Source organism: Macadamia integrifolia, chromosome 6 (assembly GCF_013358625.1).
Source record: "Macadamia integrifolia cultivar HAES 741 chromosome 6, SCU_Mint_v3, whole genome shotgun sequence".
Taxonomy (NCBI): Eukaryota; Viridiplantae; Streptophyta; class Magnoliopsida; order Proteales; family Proteaceae; genus Macadamia; species Macadamia integrifolia.
The window spans coordinates 31918417-31939680 of record NC_056562.1 but is presented as its reverse complement, the minus strand read 5'-3'; the positions used below and the strand labels follow the sequence as shown (position 1 = coordinate 31939680).

Here is a 21264-nt window from a genome sequence, read left to right as displayed (position 1 = left end):
GCTGGATAGAGAACAAAACGATATCAACGTAGGAGGTGTGGGCATTGTCTGAGGAGGAGAGAGACACATAGGTGCTAAAACATACCCTATCCCTGCCCCTCAATCACTCAGAGAACCTTTTCTATAGTTTAAGCCTTATTCATATAACAGACATTAATTACACAAGGCCAGAAACCAAGGACTGAAATTTGACCAAGCTATCTTCTATATCATTTGACCCGTGTGTGTTGGGTTCCATGACAAGGTGTTCCAGGAGGTTGAATTTTTATTGCTTCTTCTATTAAGCAACAAAGGAGTCAGATCCAGAAAAGAAAATGGTATTCTTTTGTAAGTGACACAGAAATAACATTTACTTTCATTGTAACCTCCTGAGTCCATGTAGGCATATATCAAAATGACCATGTTGCACACCATGTTGCACGCATATTCCTATTGATAAGGACCACAGAAGTAGGTTGGGTTGCGTTGCGTTCTTTCCCCCTTTATAAATTTTTATTTATAAAGTATAAAAATAATGGTTAAATAAATCAATGTTAAAGAGTAGATTACCCTGCTTGGCAGAGAACCCTTTTCCATTGAACGAAGGATGTGGAAGAACAGCCAACTCAACTAAAGCCCTTACATGTGCGGCAGAGAAAGCTCAAATCTATGTACAGAAGGATTCCCGGAACAGCGGAAGGAACAATCGATATAGAAATTGAGAAGGATATAGCTCCAATGGAATCAGCACCAGAGGCTCAGCCATTGATGGAGCTGGTTGCATCACTGGAACACGCAACCCTAATGGCGAAACGGCTCCCATCCACCACCGACCACTCTCAGATTCTCCAAGTTTGCTCCTCATTTCAGAACGCTCACAATCATCTCGTCTCTTTCCTTGCCCGCTTCCACTCTTCGCAGCCTCTCTTAGCCGGAGATAATTCCGTCTCTTCGGCCTTTGGAGAGGACGAGCCGATGCAGGTAGGAGACGATGAAGAAATAGAAGCAGAAGCAGAGGGGGAAGTGGAAGTGGAAGTGGAAGAGAATTCAATGACCGTCAACAAGGTGGAAGAAAGAATGAGAGACTTCGTTCTTCAGAACAAACGCCGCAAGCGCCGTCTCTCGCCTTCCTCGATCGTACCGGCTGATCAACGGCCCTCCTATGATAATGGTTCGGTTCTGGAGCAGCCATCGTTTGATCCGCGAGAGGCTCGTCAACGATCTCTGGATCTTGTCTTCCAGTTCCATGGCTGATATGAAAGTACATATTCATGTTCGTCAGACGGTCAGAGTAACGAGATCAACAGAAGCCTCGCAGCAGCACGTCAAGTCAATGGCAGAGCAAATACTGAAAACAGCCTCTTCCTTTGGTTGTGGACGCTTTTCGCTGCTTGAAATGCTTTACTACAAGAGTTGTGTTGCAGTGGAAGCACAAATTCATCATCGAAATTTCAGTTTTTTCTTTTTCCCTTGCATAGGTTTTACTTTTGTGTTGATCAACAGGAAACCATTGCGACATTCTGTAAGGTTATTAACGTTCAAGAGGTTAATATGGAAAACGGCAGTTATTGAGCTTGGTATTGAGCTTTCTGCCTGGCTTTCGTTTCTGATGTAACTCGGTCCCTGATAATGGCTTTGCATCTATCCAAAGTATAGAGAAGTTAATAAGCTCATCAGAAGATTAAAAGCAAAACAGGGAGCTATTCTCACTTGAATCTGCCATTTGCAGTTGAACACATATAACTAGGAAGCCAGGCCCATCTGCCATCACCCTTCACCCAAGGAACCTCATTTCAGGTTTGGGTGGGTAGTTGCTTCCAAGAAGATAGGGAAAGAAAGAGAGCACCCTTGTCACCTGCCTCCATCAACTTGTGACCTAAATTTCTTATTATCCAATGTAATGTGCTTCCAGATTGAGGCACTCTAGTCTGCTATCTGTACTTGAGTTGTTGAGGACAAAACAGAAGATACTGGCCATATGACAACCTCTGTCCTCCCCCAATTACAGCTGTAGAAATCATGGAGGCACTCTGGAGAAGCATACAATAGGAAAACAACAATAACTGGATTGAGGCCATTGGTGGTTGGGTTTTACTTCTGCAACTAGCTTGGACTTTCTTTACCTGGTGATACAAAATTTACTCATTCTTGGAATTTCATTAGGCTTTGCACAAGAACAAAAACCAAACATTGCTAAGACATCCAAAATGAAACCATTCCATTCGGGTGACCACCAAGCACAGCCTTACCCTCTCCTTTTATTTTGTTTTACTTTATTTATTTGTGTGTTTTTGAGAGGGGGAGGGGGAAGAGTAATTTTTCATTTTGAGCAAGAAACCAGTAGACATTGTGCAGCTGGAGATTGAACACAAGATAATGAAGATATACATACTCCTTCTAGGGCAAGCAACTGGACCTTTTTCCCCCCCCCATTTTGAATGGCATTTATTTCCTGTAATGCTACTTTACACTCATCCTAGTGAGTTCAATCATTATACAAGATTTTAAATTTCAGAAAAAGTACCTTCCAGATCATATTCATTGATGACGCTACAAAATGTAGTTGTTCTGTCACTTCTGTGCCAAATATTCTCCCTGAACCCACCCAACGAATGTGTCCTCGGCTAGAACATCGGTCTTCACATTCTGATGTACCACATGAGAGGATGATGACCAGCGAAATCAAATGTACCCCATAAGCATTCCTCTTTCACTATTTGTGATCTTCCTTCCAATCAAAATTGTAGAACATAAGGCTTGCATGCCCACCTCAGGGTGCGGTATGAACTGGTCCTTTCGAGGAAGCCCGAAAAATTAGTCTTTCACAATCAGATTATGCAATCTCACAAAATCTTCCAACGTAAGCTCCTCTGGTCTTGACTGGATGATAAAAAAACATAAGCCAAATGTGGAAAGCAAATTATGAGAATAACAGAATATTTTAAAGGGAGTAAACTTGAACAATGTCAGCTTGCTTACAGTAGCTGGAAGACCCACACTTCCGAGTGCTTTTTCAATCTCAAGGGGTTTGCATAGGTGCTGAAGCGATTTCCGCAGCATCTTACGCTTCACATTGAATGCAGAATTGACCTACATAATTTAGTGGGGGATGACATGTTACAAGAAAGAAATGGTTCTCCAACAAACTGAAGGAGGAAGGTTCTCAGAAATTACAACTGCCAACCACACTGTAAACTGCATAGAAACCTGATAATATTTGAAGAGATTGATGGCTTAATCATTAACTTGAGAAAATGTGACCATCTTGGAAATAAAATTTCTACTCCTGCATGTATTACCATATAACGTCTGGGAAAAAATCCATTAAGTTTTGCTTCATTGACCTACAAGAAATTTCTATAGAAAAATATGGAATGTTTGGAATCTTTGTCCATGAAAAACATATAAAACAATCACTGCCTTGGGATGCTATTTCACTCACCTCACCTCACCTCAACACATCTCAGCCTCATCCCTGTAACCGATCCTTTTTCTCCAATCATCCCTATTCAAAGCCATGCTTGTTACTAGTTCCAAATTATGCATATCATTTCTCGCCACTTCTCCTAGAGTCATTTAGTCCTAATCCTGGCTCTCTTAGCTCATTCAATCTAAATCAAATCACCCCTCCGTACTCAAGCATTCAAAGGCCTTCGTTGCACATGTTCATAACACCTCAAGAGACTTTCCCTCAACTTATCATGTATCAGAGATACTCCTAAATTTGCTCTAATTTCATCATTCCTTCATTTATCTTTTCTAATTTTACCACTAATCCATCTCAACATCTTCATTTCAGCTACATTAAGTTTGTTTATATGTTGTTTTTTCACTGCCCAACATTCAGCTCCATACATCATTGGGATGCAATTTCACTAATATCATCAAAATCTTGCCCAAAATGATACACAGTGATCTGGCAAAATACTAAAGAAAGGATTTTCCCAAAAAAAAAAAAAAAAAACAGAGAAAAGAAGAAGAAGGAAAGACAGGACAACCATTGAAAAGAAACTTTTAGTTGAGGGGACTGGCGGATAGTCTGCAGTTTGTTTGAGCTGAAATCTAACGACAGCTGCATCAACCTGGAAAAATGACAAGCAGCAATGAAGGTATATCACTGAATTTTACACAGATTCAATGTAAACATGCATGTATCAATCATTCTTTCAGTACATTTATAAAGACCATTGAGATTTTATTTTGCTAAAGATGACCATTGAGATCAATAGTTAGTAAATGACTTTCATGAGCATTATCACAACACTATCTGGGCTAAGCAAAGCTGAGGTCAGAAGGGCTAGACCAGGATACATCAAGGAACTTTGCAGTTAGTAACCCAGACAACATTGTTATAGCTTTGTTATAGCATTGGATGACACAAGAATGTTACGAGATCAAATCTCAGAGTATTCAAATCTAAGTACCACTGTCTGTGTTGAATGAGCCGGGAGTTCCCTTTAAATACTTGTACCCAGCCACTAGATAAACTGATACATATTTTTTACCCAAGACCTCCAAATTAAACTTAATTCTCTATAGAACCACAGGTCTTCTCCAACATTTATAGCTACAAGTACTCGTATCTTATCCACCAGAGTCATTGATGCCTTAATGTCCAGCTAAGATCTTCAAGTTCATCATCATTTCTAGAAAATTTGCATCTACGTTAAATTGTTAATTGCCAAAATCTGCCTACTAGCTCCATGTCAAGGTGTGGCGATCCTTCAGCTCTGAAGTTAAGCAGTGCTTCAGGTGGTACCAGGCAAGACGAGGAGTAAAGATGTGGTCCTTTAACCACTGCTTTCAGCCAATTGTTTGTCCAACTTCCCAAAGAAGTCCATTTTGTGCAACCATGCGGCTTAATTGTTGAGGAACCATCAAATTGGTGTATAGAGAGCTCTATTATTTGTTCATATACTCATGAACTAGACAAAAAGCCACTAAATTTCTCTTCAATATCATTCTATTTCTTCTTTGTTTGCTAATGGTGGTGTCCAGCGACTAATCCCCTGGACGCATGTGTAAGCCCCCACACACGCGAGTCAGCGCCAGCTCCCATGGAAACCATAGAAACCATGGGGCTGGCCCCAAGGGGGTAAGGGGAGTCGAAGTTAGGATGCATATCGATTTAGGCACGCTCCCTTGCCAACTGAGCTACAACACGCTTGGGGTTAATATCATTCTATTTCAATCAAAGATTAAATATTAGTGAAAGATACTTGTGACATAAATTAATGAATGAGAACGGTGTATTGTTGAAACCAATATGTAGTCACATGCATTTTGCTAGCCCGAAGGGAAATATGTAGCATAGCCAACAAGACTACTAATCCTGCTGAAATGGAAAAAGAAAGTACTTACATTGGGTTGAGGGAAAAAATTTGACCTAAGGACCTTAAATTTATATTCAGGATCTGGGAATCACAAAAATAAATAAAAATCATGAGGAAATGTTAACCAAGACACGAAAATAAATGAATTGTGCATTACTGGCTATAAATATCAGAAAAGGAAGCTTGCTTGATTTTCAACAAATCTCCATAATAAGAAATAAAATAAATAAGTAGCTACTTATTAGTCATTTAATAAAGTTTTACAAGATTAAACGCAGTTTAATATCCGTACAATAATTAATCATGATAACGAGATGGCCTGAAACAGCCATATTAGTAGGTTACCAGTCAAAGAGGAATAAAACAAGCTCTTGGTTTATTCCAGAGCTCGAGGTAGACAAATTCCATACCCTTATATTCCACCTCTTGGAAGGGCTAGCACAGATATAATGAATGGCTCTCTTGATTCATAAGCTTTGATTCAGAACCAAAGATTCAATCTGAAGTTTCATTTCAGAGCACGGTAGTAATGTAGGATTTGTTTTAATTTTTCCTGTTCCTTTATTTTATCATCGAGTTGGGTTCTATTCTTGTAAATTGATCTCTGATCCTCTGATCCCCTGTGTATCTTCATATTATTTCCCCTCCTTTTCCTTTTTCAATTTAGGGAGATGTAGTATAGGGGTCAGGTTTTGGCCTATGGTTCCAAATTTATAAGTAAGAAAGTCAAGACACAAAGAAACAACATGTTTCAAGTCCACTTTCATTCCCCCCCCCCCCCCCCACCCCACCCCACCCCACCCCACCCCACCCCAATTTCTCATTTCATTAAGAGTTTTAGATCCTATAAATAGATTGAATTTGAGGGAGCCATTCAGGTACCAAAGATTTTGAATTCAAACAGAACCAACAGGCATTCTTCCTGTTGTTATTTTTTCTTTCTGCTGTTCTGCCATTCATTAGTTCCTTGAACCATTTACTCTTGTTCTAGCATTTAAGATTCATCAATGGTTTTCACCAAAAAAAAAAGATTCATCAATGGTTAGTTCCTTGAAAATCTTGCTATATTTAATGCTTTAATTCTTCAGTGTGTCTGTGTCATTTGTATAGGTAGCTTGATTTCTCCGGTTCTCCCAACCCTATAGGCCCATTGACAATTTCAGTTGTCTCTTCTATTTTACATCTTTGGGTAGATTTTTGTCCCTGTGATCCTATTAGCAGTTATTGGCAACTACACAACAGTTCTGGTCAACCCTTTTATGACAGGCATGAAACTATAATGTGGTTGGGTTCATTACCCATAGGATTTCGGTTTTATCAATGCTAGTCCAATATCAAATTCTTACAAACTTACAAGTTACAGTGCGAGCTTAAGTAGAACTACCAGTTACCCCCTCCTGGTTGGAGGAATAACTTTTACCATAAAGCATAAGTAGTTAAGTACTAGCAACAAGTATTATGTACAATGGAAAGCATGAAGTCTAAGTGTATATGTGATGGAACTTGATGCAGATAAAGCACAGAATTGGGCTTATTTTAGTTGTAATAAGCCTTCGGTTGGGTTATATATGTGTTGGGCCTTTGGTCCAATGGGTTCTCTTAGTCCTTGTTTTCCCTACTATCTTCTTAGCATCATTTCTAGCACATTTCTAGCTTTTTAAAATCCTCTTCATCCTTAGTCCCTTGCCAAGTTTTATAACTAGATTTCTTAGCCTTAATGGCTGCTTGAACTTCATCATCACACCACCAAGTTTCCCTAAATGAATGCCGTTTTTCACCAAGAATTTCTTTAGCTACATTTTTACCACAAGTAGCCATCTCTTTCCACGTTATATTAGTGTATTCATCAAATCCCCTCGGCAGTCTTTCAGTACTTGGAGATGTATGCTTGATGCCATCCAACCAGAGACCAACTATGGAGACTATCTAATCAGGTAGCTCCCTTTTTATTGTTTCTGTTGGGCGGGGGTGGAAACTAGAGACCATCTATTATTTGATTTCCCTTTTACCTCTCAAATATGGGAGTGATCATTAGGTTATGCTCCCCTTCCCATTCAAGGGACCCAGGAAGTAGTGTGGAGATGGAGGCTTAGTGGACAGAGAACCATTTCAAGGGAGATTTGATAGGTTGCATTGCCAACCTAGCATTTTGCTGTCCGATAGACCACATTTGGAAGGAAAGGAATTTCTGTATCTTCTGGAATAAGCCTAGTACCACCAATCATTGCCAAAAGCATTTGCTCAGATGCGGAGGACTGTTGTTGGGCTATCATTCCCAAAGCGCCCAATACCCCCAGGAATCAATACCTTGTAGAGAAATGGGATGTTCAGCAAAAATTGGTCTTCAAGATGGTTCCTCACTCTCCATAGTTGTTGGGTATGTCCCCTCTTAGGGCTCCCCTGGTTTTGGATCGTTATTAGTCTTTTTCTTCTGATCCCTTGGAGGTTTTGTCTTCGTCTTGGGGTCCTCACCTCTCGTAAGGTCTGTCTTCGAGTGGTTTAGGGAGTATCACCCTTTGTCTTTGTAATTTTTTTTTCTTTCCACTTCGGCAATAAATTTGATATTACCTATATTAATAATGGCATGTCCTTTACGTGAAGAGAAAAAGATAAGTGCCATGGAATTCTACCAACTTAGATTCCGAAAAGGGACAAATTTAACAGTTATAGGTATAGAACTCAAGCTGTCAAGATATAAATAAACTTCTTTACAGAGGGAGATAAAAAAAAAAGTGTCTACTCATACCCCTTTTCCATGTGTTTAAACAGAAAGACAATAACAAATAATTTGGGGAAGAGGGGGGTGTGGGGGAAAAAGGACAAGAACAAATACATATTCTAGTAGTGCTTTATGATTTATAGGAAATCCAATACCTGAGTAATAGTTCACAAAAATATTTATGGGTCGATACTCAGACGTCCGCAAAGATGCATCCACCAAGCGTAAAGCTGTTTCATCCTGAAATAATTGACCTATTTAATACACTGAACAAACTCATTTGTATGCTAGTCGGAAGGAGCATATCCTTTCTCTATTATCAGAAGAATAATCACCCAAAAAGAAAATATGCTTTCCAAAGTGAGGATCACATTTGTTAGTCTTGAATCTTCCCATGGTGAGGCAGGGAAAAGTATTAAAAATGCACTGAAAAGAATAATGAAAGGAGGTATCTACAATAAATGACTGAAAAATATAACGATTTGTTAACTTGATGTGACCATAATGCATAATAAGTGTTTCTGACATTTGAGGCTGCTGTTATTGTTTTGTAATAGAAGGCCATGTCAGTGGAGGAATTCTAGCAACAAATGGGTGAAGAAATTAAAGAAAGAAAAAAGACGGTATGAAAAGCCATTGGCATAAGATTGATTGGTCTTGCTTATGTATCCCGAGCTTTGTGGCTTTATTTTTTCTTCAGTCAATAAATTTACCCCCACAAATCTATTCAAGGCTTTTCAACTATTAATAACATAGCTCATAGAAAGGCATATAGGAAAGCGAAAAGTTAGACCACAGCTTGATATGGAGTAATATGTTGGCATCACATCTTGCAAGCAGAGATTGTTTAGTTTTAAATTTTGATTAGTCGAGTTTCTGAGGTGATTGAGTAATAAGAAGTTACATGAAACCGATCCATAGACAACTATGAAACAGAACATTCCCAAATTAGCCACACAGGGATGAGAAGAATTGAAAAAGTTATGCCAACCTGGAGTAAAAGGACTACTTCAGTAAAAATGTCACCCAGCGGAAGAAGTTGCTTCACCACATCAGTACTTATATTGAAAGGTATATTGGAGACTACCTGCAAACATGCAAATACATTATTTAATGATAGATATAGTCCACAGTCACCACAAAAATATAAAGATATTATTATTAGTGTTATTGCTACTCTATTGATATACAAAATTAAATTTTACCACGAAATGGGAAGAAAACAAAGAACAGACATAGAAAGCAAAGGAAGAAAATACCCCCAAAAAGAAACCAGAAAACAAAAAAGAGCAAGTAAAAAAAAAAAAAAAAAAAAACAGAAAACATCAACGTGAATACCATAATACAATGACAAACTTAGGAACTTCACAAAGTCAAGCCAAGGAACATATGGACATATGGCACAATTGTTCTAATTGACATTTTACACAGCATGCTTTTATGCATTTTCACTTTCCTCTTGAAGTAAGGAAAATAAAAAATTATACCATTTTATGTACATATGTCATTTACAAAATCATATTATGTTAAAATTTATAGTAGTAACCAAGTGCTTACATAGTGGTTTCGTCAGTCCATACATGAAAGTATGAGAAAGTATGCAAGGTGTTGCTTTGGCTCATTATTTGTTATGCATGAATAGATGTATCATCTAGACAGAACAACTGTTTACCACATTCAAGGGGATAGTGGAATTATTGACCAGCACATATACATGGATGCAGATTTTACTTTTGCATATCTTGAATTTGTCTTCAACAACTTTCCACTTTCCAACAATGACTGCATATGGAAGCGGATGTGACACTTTGTGAAGTCCTCTTGCAAAACCTACACAAACCCATTGTAGATGTTAGAAATTTTTTCACAATTTATTGACAATAAGAACCTGCACAACACATTTGATTCAATGTCGTATACATCCAGTTTAAATATGATCGTCACATATCCACGAAATAGTTTGAGGAGGTAATAGAGCTAGCAGCAATTGTAACAGGCCATGGCACTGGTGGTGGTAGTCGTAGTAGTAGTAGTAGTAGCGAAAGCAGCTGTTGGTAATGATGATGATGAGTGTTGAAAAATAAAATGTCTACATTCAGAAATGATTCTTATCTGGACAAACGAGTCCAAGAAGATATCAGGAAAAGGTAAATTCCACTTTTTCAAGTCCACATGGTGTGAGAGGAAGACAAAACTACGTAGGTCATTTACTACCATATTGATTTGGGATTCTCGTTAGGAAGACAGATAGAAATGAGTGGGCTAAACAACTAGTGCATGTGATTATCCCCAGGAAAAATATGCTTTTCTTTTAACAGTCCAAGGAGATTTGAAAATAAGTGAATCGTGTCCACTATAAACACACTCTTTACTACCCTAAGAGGGATATTTTTAAACAGGGTGATTCTTGGAGCCCAACATGCTTATAAACCAAAAAGGTGATGTACATCCGGGGTTCCGAAACCCTACTCAGATCGATTAGGGGCCCACAAGAATGATAGATAGCTCAAATTAAGGGTTTGAGTGGCAAATCCATAATATCCGAAGAAAAACAGGTCCTTAAAGTAAGTAAATAGCAAAGCTGGGGTATTTCTGGCATTAAAACTTTATCAGAATTTGCTGTTCTGAAAATTAAAGATGAGTGGTAGTAAACTGAACTAAAGTTTAGACCATAGTTGTCACGGTGCCAAGGCGAACCAAGGAGTTGGAGGGCTGCCTAAGCGCTTACGCAACAAGTCTCCCTATAGGCCAATATGCCTTCTATATCATGGAGCATAAAACGACCTAGTAGAACTGTGTAAGGATGTAAGAAAACAACAGTCCAACAGATAAGCATATAGATGTATCAACCAATAATTAGTAGGATAGCACATTATTGTAGGATTCTATCCAGGTCTGATCTCAATGCACACTTTTACTTTGACAATGAAACAAGGTTACATATTTCTTTGTTATGAACGGATCCGACATCATGATAAAATTCAACAATAACAGAGGCAGTGATAGGGTGTACAAAAAAAAAAAAAAGTCTGGTAAAAAAGTTGGAGAGTACCGTGAAGTGATCTATGCTTGCAAACCGCTCTCTTACATGTGTTACCATGTGTGGATCCTACAATCCATAAGAATTCATGTCATAAAGAAAATAGGGGAAAGACAATAACTGATGGACTATGTGTCTAGGTGTGGGGTTGAAATCGTCCGCAATTCTGATCTCGTACAATTCCGTGCAATACCACCTTCAGGCAGTGACACGTGTATTGATATCAATACAATGGTCCAGATCTGGTACAACTAATAAAACATTAAATTAGTGAAGAGGTATTTAAATCAGATCTGGACCATTGTATTGGTATCAATACACGTGTCACCGCCTGAAGGTGGTATTGCACGGAATTGTACGAGATCGGAATTGCAGACGATTTTTTTCCCTAGGTGTGTGTCTGGTGATGTGCCTTATATATCATGTTTGGCACCCCGAATTACTACCAAAGTCCACAAACCTTTTCAATTGCAAGAACAGTTGCACCAGCGTTTAAAAGAATACTGGTCAGGGAACCAGTCCCAGGTCCTATTTCTAGGACCACATCTCCATCTGTAACATTGGCGGCACTGACAAGTTGTTCGTTAATGGAGGAATTCAACATGTAATGCTGCAGTTAACACATCACAAGAGCATTCAGACGATAATGGGAAGATGTTTGACATTCCATTAAGCAAAATCATTACAATCTAGTGTGGATAGAACATAAATGATTGAAAACAGAGCACACTAACACTGTCCCAATAACCCTAGTCCATTATACGTTCGCTGAAAACTCCAACTGAACTCCTGGCAATTGCCAAACTCCAAACCACTGGTCCAATTAATTTGCACCAAACTTTGAAGCCCTCAAAGTTCTAAATGCTCATGGACTTTACCAGTATCAAATGCAAAGCAGCAACAGTTTCAACCAAAACAAATTGGACTAGGAATTCTCAGGATCCATAAGTAGAGTATTAAATGAAAGAAAGTTTAGCACGAAACAGAAAAGGATCATAGGGATACCTGGCCAAGAGATCTTCTAGGAGTACGACCTCTTGATTTGAGTGCCTTGAGAGTTGCATGATAGTCATCTTCGCTTCTGCCTCCACCTTTCGCCACCCCATAACCATGAGAACTTCTGATGCTTCTTGAGCGTCTGTGCGCTGCCAATGAAGTTGAAGCCGAAGCTATTTCACCATTCCTGGACGTCGAAGACCAAAACCCAGGAATTGGCGGGAAGGGTTGCACAAGAAAAAGCATTTTCTCCTGACCGTGTAGTCTCAGAAACGGAAAAACAGTTACTGGACTCTGGGATTGGGTTGGCGTTCCACACTGCTATTTAGGGCACCACCGTGTTCGGAACTTCAGATCGTTTAGTCCCACTACGTCGAACTCAGCTGGTCCGATTTCATATCTTTAGGTACCGTTTGTTTTGTAGTAATAGAGTGAGAAAATTTACTACATTCTTAACGCCACATTTGCCTTGAGAGTGAAGTGAAGTGAAATAAAGGCACCTTACCAAAAATAAGAGTGAAATAAAGGCAATTTACCAAAAATAAGAGTGAAATAAAGGCATATGGCCTTAACACTAGGACTTTTGAAGACGCGTGGTAGAATGGGATTTGCACGTTGCTTCTAGGTTATTTTCTGCTTCCAGACTTTAGTTATAGCACAATTTTCTTCATCCACTTTTTTTTTTTGCTAACGACAGGTATTCAAGCCTTCGGTCTAACTAGTCCCACGAGTCCATACTGATCCCACAACCACATGAATTGGGTCATACCGGGGTTGAATGAGAACCATTCAACTTTCACTGAAAGCAGTGAAGAACACTAAACACCCCGTGTGAATGGCCCAACACCCCCGTCCACAATAATAATAATAAGGGAAATTCTTAGCACCACCCCTAAAATTGAAAATAACTTGGAGTAACACCCAAAAATTAAAATCATGTCCAGTAGACCCCTCACTTTCATAAAATTATATCTAAAATCCCATTCCGTTAGATTTAAGGTGTTAAAGTGATGACATCATCAGTCATTTTTTCACTAAAAATGGCCAATCTACCCTTATGGGTATGTTAAGTTACTATAATGACCTTCGTTCCCAATTAGTAAAGCAGAGTTTGGGAAATACTTTCCCAAAATCGACAACCGCTACTCTAATATCCCTAACCTTGGGTCGCCGCTGCGCTGCTCTGCTTCGTTCACCTGCGAAGACTAAACGAAGGAGGAGTTCAACACCATGAACAAAACGAGCATGGAGGGTGGTGGTCCATCGCATTTGAGGAGATCTCATGCTTCTTTTGGCAAGAAACGTCAATGATAAGAATCTTGATCTCATGAGAGTTTGGGGTTGGAAAGAAGTTGAAGAAGTAGTAGTTATAGTAGATGCAGATCTACCAAAAAAAAAAAAAAAAGTATATGCAGAAGACTCTAGTGGTTGTTGTTGCTGGACAAAAGTGAAGGAAGGAAGGTTATGGTACACAGGAATCCCTCTTATGGGTCTTAAGAATCCAAGCTCTTGGTGAAGTTCTTGATGTTGTTGGTGATGAAGAACTTGATGTTGTTGCCTTTGGTTTTGTAGTAGTGGTTGATGAATAAGATTACTTCCATGGCCATGGCCATGCCAAAGAAGATGATGAAGATGGTTGGAGTTAGAATCTGAAGAGGAAGAAGAAGCCCTTGGATTCGCCAAGGAAAGCTCGAAAGAGGTATCAGGTTTTGCTGTCATAACTCTGAAATCTTTTTTGCCCCTTTTTTAATTTCCTTCCCTCTTCTTCTCCTTAGCTAGCTACTCTTCCTCCTCTTACCTCACTTGTGTATAGATGAGAAGGGGTATTGATCTTGGGCAGTTTCAAAGGTGTCGGTGATGTGATTTCATGGAAAATTTTGAGTTTTGTTCAGATGGGCTTGTTGCTAGGGGGCTATCCACCGCAGTTGATGCAAGCTGCTACTATGCCAGAGTCACCTCACCGGAGTCGCCAAATCTATGCAATGCAACTGCAACCTTCTGTTGTTAATGATATACACCACTAATATGGGAATAAGATGATCTCACCATCTAATTACATAAGGAAAGCCATACTTATTACATAATAAATCAACAGGCAATGGGTTAGCGTGTTGCAATGTTTAACAAGGATGGAGCATCACGCATGCTTAAATAAAAAGACTATACTCTGTTCCCCAAGTGATTAAATCATCTTAGAAGACAAACCAACATCTTGAAACTCTTCACTTTCAATAAAGGCTATACTCTTTACCCAAAGTTGAAAAGCGCTGCATTTGAGAGCTCCATTTCCTCTCTTTCTCTCTCTATAGCTTTCTTTCCATCTTCATATGTTCAATGTTTGAGTGAGAAATTTCAGTAGAGGGCTTCACCGACTTGTGTTTTAGATTGCTGATTTAGGTTGGAGTTTTTCTTTTCATCGAGTGTAAGAAATTGTAGAGTCGTTTTATCTCCCTCCATGCTATGCCAGAGTCACATCGCCGGAGTCGCCAAATCTACGCAACGCAGCTGCAGTCTTCTGTTGTTAATGATATACTCTCCCAGCTAAGGTCGTAGCTGAGCACCGGGTGAGAGAGAGTATGTAATGGTTTGGAAGAAAATGAGGTTTTTTTTAGAGTTTAAGTATAAGGGTAAAAGGGACATTTCTCACTTTCAGTTAACGGTGTTACAAATTAGGGGTGTTGTAGACTTTATTTTCATTTTTGGGTGTTACTCTAAGTTATTTTCAATTTTAGGGGTGGAACCAGATAATTTCCCTAATAATAATAATAAACCCTTTAGATTTCATCCATGTTAAGATGTATATAGGTCCTAATATTAAAAAAATAATAATAAACTTTTTTGGCCCAGAATGACTCTTGCACCACAGACGTAAGGGATAAAAAATGACCATTATGTCTCTCCTGGATTTGCGTAAGAGAGCTTCCAATAGAAAACACTTGGCCTCCGAAAAAATTATTTTCTCGAATAAGTCTAATGCCATAATCCCTTAACCCTATTTTGACATATCGTGTCATATCATGTCAATTTTTTGTTAACAAAATTTCCTTAATCCAAACCCTATATTTATTTAGGAGAAAAGAACCATGTCCGCTTGCATGTTTCTACACTACTCCCTACTCATCAAATATCTCTACACGGCCTCCCATTGCATGAGCATTGACACAATAACCACACAAACAGATAGGGTTCTCTTGCCCATTTTTTTTATCACCATCATTTTGAATTGAATTGCCTTTATTTAAAAAAGAAAGGTACTCCTTAAATGCTTTCGACCATTCGATACATGAGTTCTCTCTCTGATCTCACGGTTATGCTTGAAGTTCAAGTTTTACTCAAGAGATAAAACAACTTATAAAAAGAACCAAAGATAGAAACTTTCTTCTTTTCTGGAAGAAGAAAGTTTGTAAGTTTCATCTGTAGGGTTTCAAACAAAAACTAGCTTCAGTGAAACAAAGGAAATAGCCAGACCATTGGATTATCATAAGCTAGGGTTTCTAGTTGAGCTGACCCAAGTCCAACCAGTATCTTAACTGTCTCTAACACAACTAAACGTACACAAAATCTGAAGAAATTACTAAATAAAATGAGAAGAAAAAAAGGAAAAGAAAATACTTAAGTATCTAGCTCCTGGACTAAACCATGATTTGGAGGACTAGTTGAGTTGTATTTGCAAAACTAGGTAAATCTATTACATTAAAAATAGAGAATATTTTCTGATTTATTCCTCTTTATCACATATTCTTATTCATGCTTAGAATTTGGTACGCTTACTGTTTTAAAATCTTTTATTTATCTTTCCTTTTTATTCTATAATAATGGAGAAAGTCTGCTCTTTAAACCCTAGATATATGGCATTTGAATGGGCCAGAGCTACCTGCTGATTCATCTATCAATCATTTTGGGATCAAACCATTATTATCATCCATTAAGGGTTGATATCAACCTCTCCAAGTCTTAGAAAAATCTTTTTTTGGTCTGAGTCTTATAAGATATGATAATGGCCAGATAATTCCCAAAAATCATTATCCTTAAGATCTTCAAGTTACTACTAAAGGGCAATATACAGCTGTGTGGACTTGTAAGTTGTACATGTATAGAATTAAAACTCACAATACATGCACTGTGAATTATACATTGTCCTTAGTTCTTACTAAGGGCCCTTTTGATTTTGTTTTCAGAAACAGTTTTTCCATCTTTCTGTGCTCAAAAACAGAAAAACATCCAAAAAACCGTTTAATTTTTCTGTTTCATTTCACTTGTTTTTGGAAACAACAATAGAAATTTATGCCTATTTATGTGTCTGGAAACAGGAATGGAAAAACCAGTTAGACCTGTTTTTCTGTTTCTAGAAATAAGTGGGAGCAACAAAAATTATGAAAAACCCGATACTTTACTCGACTTACCCAAACCCCAACCCATTGTTGAACTTCTCGCTATCCAAATGTGGCGATTCCATCTGGTTGTGCGAAGCTCACAATTTCGGATTGCCTTCATCCTTTTGAAGCTCATATTCATGAAGCATACTTGCAGTTCCAACTTCGTGCCTTCACTCGTGAATTGCATTCCTACAACGTCGTGTCTTCACACATGTGTTGAACTCGATTACACTGTTGAAAATGTTTTGGGAAATAGAAAAATCAAACACTTTTTTGCAATTCCAAAAATCATTTTTTAGCATAGAAACGGAAAAAAGCGTTTCTATTGTTTCTAGACATAGAAACAAGAGAAACAAAATCAAACGGACCCTAAGTTATACGACAAAATGGTCGCGGAATCGGCATTTCAGGTTTTTTTTTTTTTTTTTTTGGGATAGGTAATCACTTTATTGAAAGAAAGAGAAAAACTATATAAAGAGAGCCATCAAAAATCCAAACCAAAAGCACATCTGAAGCTGAGGAGAAAAAGAATCCACCCCCACCCCACAGGACAGGCCTAGCCAGGTAAAAAGAAACCACACAAACCCTAACAAAAGCTCAAAACTACCAGACTACCCATTTCAGAAGTTGGTTGTTCTCTTACATTTTTTAGTAGTAGTTATAAGCATTTCTTTCTAGTCTCAACCCATCTCAAAATTTTAGTAGGGAATAAGGGCATGGCCATGTTATGTTTTCAATTGCCTAACTATTGAATTTGTCAAAAAAAAAAAAAAAAAAAAAAAAAAAAAAAACCAAATCCAATTACAAGTACTGATACTGCTATGTCCTACTTGTAAACATAAATTTAAATGTTCCTCAGAATATCATTCCAAACCAAAGGACTCAAAGAAAGCTAAATTATCCAACTGATTGGATTGTCATTGTCCACCTGACAGCCATTAATATTGAAGATCTGCTACTTCTCCACAACGTCTTGCTGCAAACAAGGAGTAAGATAGCTTATATTAATTCAAATTAATATTCTCAGTAAAAAAATATAATGTTTGAAATGAAGTGAGCATTGGAGAATATATACCTGATTAGATGATTATTCCACTGGCTCGAACAAAATGTCATTTATATAGTCTTCATCAATTGATTGGTCAGATGAAACGTTTCCAAATGGGGAGCTGAGTTTCATTGACTCACATATGCTATCAACTTCTTCTCCAAGTACCTCAATGTCATTTTGCTGTTGTGGAGGTGGTGGTGGTGGCAGCCAAGGTGGTTCTTGATGACTAACATTAGTGAGGATTGGTGAAAAAGGATTAGTAGTAACAAACCCACTGGAAGAATCTACTGCCTGAGGCATAGACCGGCAAGGAGGAGATGACACTTGATGAGGAATTAAACCACTAGAAAAAGCTATCCCTTGAGCAGCATAATCAGAATAAGATGAAGTGAATCCAGGAATTAGAGGAGATTTCCCAGTGTCTATCATAGGCCCTTTACCATTTCGGATTTCATCCATCCAACTATAGTTACTGTCAGTGGTAACAAACCCACTGGAAGAAGCTACTGCCTGAGGCATAAACCAGCCCGAAGGAGCTGACACTTGACGAGGCATTAAACCACTAGAAAAAGCTAACCCTTGAGCAGCATAATCAGTATAAGGTGTAGTGAATCCAGGAATTAGAGAAGACTTCCCAGTGTCTATTACTGGACTTTTTCCATTTCGGATAAAATCCATCCTATTGTAGCCACTGTTGGTACCACTTGATGGCCCATGACCTATGCCAAAAAAATTGAATGTTTGGTTGCCAATAATCTGAGAGTTGGTAGTAGGCAAGCTAGTTGTGTTGAAGGTATGATCAAGCAAGCCATGAGGAAACTGGCTAGTCCTTGCCTGAGCTTGTTGATGGATCATCTTCAATGTGTCTCTACTGCTTGCAAGATTAATGTTAAGTGGTTCCATTTGGGAAGATGAATAGTTACCATCATTTTGCGATATTGTGTCAACCGAAGGCTGTTTCAGCTTTCTGTTATTCCCTTTTAGAAGGGAATTTTCATGGCTTTGTTGAGTTTTGGAGGAACTTCCCAGTCTTGGTTGAAAAGAACTGCGTGCACGCTGTTGCTCAGAGTATCGAGAAAACTCTTGTTCTGCATTGAGCATTAGAGAAAGACGTCTTAATGCAAACCTTGATTTTAGAGATCCACTGTTCATTTGCCTGATAATACTTGATTCGCTAGATCTGCTCGCTTCCTTGAATCGTCTCAAAAACATGCGATATTTCTGCACAATGAATTAATTGCAAAAACCACTAATAAATATAGTTCGGATCACTTAACAAACACATGTGAAATGTCAAGATTTACTCTCATTGGTGGAAAAATGTTTTATACTAAAAGGACAAAAAAGCAAGGTCTAAGGTGTTATAGTTTTGATTGATTCATTAAAGTTAGGAAGCATTATAAAAGAAAGAGCATATGATCCTTATTATAGGATGTCAAAAAAAGAGCTTGAATCGAAATGATGTAATATTACTACGTAATTTATACGAGCTTAGTATTATAGATAACAAGCATACTTACATGTACTCTATATACATACCCAATTAAAACCTAATATGAAAATCGAGAAAAATCAAACCCTAATACTGACATGTATTCCATGTTGGGTCATGCTTTGATATTCCTAGGAATAGGCATATTGTTCAGTCTTGGGAGCATCATAGTTGTATACTACATACAATTAGGAAGGTTTGTTGCTGACATTTCTCTCTCTCTCTCTCTCTCTAAAAATTAATAAAACAGTGAATTAAGGGATAGTATTGCACCTGCAAATGACTGGCGACGTTTTCTCTTTTTAATCCTTCTACATTCATCACCTCAAGTATATTTTTTGGTACAGCCCCTGAATAAATACAAAGATTACCACACACACACACACACAAAAAAAGGTTAACAAAAACAAATTCCAAACACAAAAGATGAGTAAGATACTCTGAACTGCAAGCAAGGTGTGTCTTACTATGAATGCCTATTTGATCAATGGCATCTAAGAATTTGGTGTGAAGCCCAAGAGTCCAAACTACCCTCGAACTCTTTTGTGTTGCATTATCATATTTATTTCCTCCCTCATTCTGATTCTTCCTTTTGGGGGTTTCTTTCCATGATTTTTGTCTCCAATTGGTTTCATTGATGGAGGATCCACACTCAGTATCTTCATTAGAATCCTTCTCATGTTTTGATGGTTCTGAATCGATTCTTATTTGCTCAATTACCATTGTATCATTGTGTCTCTTCAAGTATACATATTGCCAGAGGCTACTTATCTCACTTGTAGTTAATGGTTTTGTAAAGTAAAATGAAGAGCCACTTTTCAAGCATCTTGATGCAACAACATCTTCATCCGCATCATCAGACATTACTGTATTACGAGATAGATCTTAGTTTCAAAGAAGAAAAAGAAGAAAAAAAAGAAACGTCAATCGAGAAAAGTCTGTAAAATTGAAACTGATTGAGGTAAATTAAAGGAAAGAAACTTACTAACAACAGGAATCTTAAATTCAGCCTCAACGTGCTCAAGGAGGGCAAGTCCATTCATCTCAGGCATATGAAGATCTGTTAGTACAATGTTAACTGCTCCTCGTCTTTCCCGAAGAATGGCCAAAGCATCAGATGCATGTTTAATAGTGACAACTATGAAGAGGAACAAGATGTGAAATCTATAAGGTGGTCGTAAAAAAGAAAAAGCCACTAACAGTTTCAAACTAAGAGAAATATTTATTTGAGTGATAGGTGGGTCATTTCTAACGTTACAAACTTTTTTCCAGACTTGAAGAGAGAATCAATTGTTGTTTTTCATGGCAGCTCCTTGTAGCTAGCCTAAGATGAATAATTTGCAATCAACATGTAACACAACTAGACCACTACATGAAAATATAGAGCTACTTAAACTTCATAGGAATGATTCCAATTAGACCACCTCTTCATCTTTCCAAAACATCAAAAAAAAAAAAAAATCTATCATTTTCTTTCTTTTCCTTTTTCTCCTTTTTTTAGGGTGGTGGGGCGGTTGGGGGGTAGAATGAAAAGACTAACATGTAATATCTACATAAATGTCTAATAAATAAATAAATAAATAATCAACAAGAGCTCTTAAGCACAACATTCCGCAATGAGACCACAAAACATTAGCAATACTAGTTAAATACTACCACTCTATAAGCCAAGATCATGGAGGCCTTGGATATTTGCTTCATAGATTCAAAAAGAAAAATAAGGGGAAAAGAATTAAGAAGAAGAAGAAGAGGAGGAAGAGGGGGAGGATGAAATTTTCATGGAATACCTTTGTATTGGAACTTTCTTAGCATTGCTTCAATAATTTTAAGGCATGTTGCATCACCATCTATAACCAAAACACAAATACCAGCTCTAATGGTTTTACTGCAACTTGATTGGTTTGTCATCAAAGCTCTATTGTCATCCATGTTTGTACATAGAGAGCTAGAAGGTTGTACTAAGGAAGATATCTTTGAACAGACAATGGAAGAAAATAGGAAGAAAACAATAAAAGACATGCGCTGCAATACAACTTTTATAGAGAGAGGGAGAGAGAGAACACGGTTTTTTCTAGAGAGAGAGAGAGAGCACCTGGTTTTGCTTTGGTTGTTTTAGAATTTAATGCTGCCTTAACATTTTTCGACAAGAATTTACAACTTCCTAAGAAGATTCTAGCAAACAGGAAGATTGAATACTTGTACAGACCCATGCATTACGCCCTAAAGTTTAGGGTCCTATTAATGGAAAGAATATTGCCAATTTTGGTTTTGAGGAGAT

General features: G+C 37.9%; 3 protein-coding genes across 5 annotated transcripts; 1 reads left to right on the top strand and 2 right to left on the bottom strand.

Annotated features, from left to right (window-relative positions):
- Positions 1-514: 514 nt before the first annotated feature.
- LOC122081295 lies at positions 515-1555 on the top strand. The gene has a single exon (XM_042648343.1). The coding sequence runs from the start codon at positions 649-651 to the stop codon at positions 1231-1233; it is 585 nt and encodes a 194-aa protein (XP_042504277.1). The 5' UTR covers positions 515-648; the 3' UTR covers positions 1234-1555.
- A 121-nt stretch (positions 1556-1676) lies between these two features.
- On the bottom strand, positions 1677-12444 carry LOC122081293 (ribosomal RNA small subunit methyltransferase, chloroplastic). Of its 2 annotated transcripts, XR_006141059.1 has the most exons (11): positions 12077-12444; positions 11532-11681; positions 11084-11140; positions 9763-9861; positions 9023-9118; positions 8187-8271; positions 5341-5393; positions 3978-4061; positions 2959-3069; positions 2504-2859; positions 1677-2102 (listed from the first exon to the last, which is right to left on the bottom strand). XR_006141059.1 is itself a non-coding variant. In XM_042648341.1 (10 exons), exons 1-10 carry the CDS (start codon positions 12311-12313, stop codon positions 2794-2796), a joined length of 1038 nt encoding a protein of 345 aa, XP_042504275.1. In that variant the 5' UTR covers positions 12314-12444; the 3' UTR covers positions 2342-2793. The 2 variants fall into 2 exon arrangements, 1 of the variants encoding a protein (XP_042504275.1); XM_042648341.1 differs by lacking the exon at positions 1677-2102 and having other exon boundaries at positions 2342-2859.
- A 4761-nt stretch (positions 12445-17205) lies between these two features.
- Positions 17206-20973, bottom strand: LOC122082818 (two-component response regulator ORR26-like). Of its 2 annotated transcripts, none has more exons than XM_042650596.1 (6): positions 20774-20973; positions 19972-20124; positions 19454-19870; positions 19260-19336; positions 17519-18715; positions 17206-17419 (listed from the first exon to the last, which is right to left on the bottom strand). In XM_042650596.1, exons 1-5 carry the CDS (start codon positions 20913-20915, stop codon positions 17531-17533), a joined length of 1974 nt encoding a protein of 657 aa, XP_042506530.1. In that variant the 5' UTR covers positions 20916-20973; the 3' UTR covers positions 17206-17419; positions 17519-17530. The 2 variants fall into 2 exon arrangements, with proteins under 2 accessions (XP_042506530.1, XP_042506531.1); XM_042650597.1 differs by having other exon boundaries at positions 19454-19852.
- Between the last annotated feature and the right edge of the window lie 291 nt (positions 20974-21264).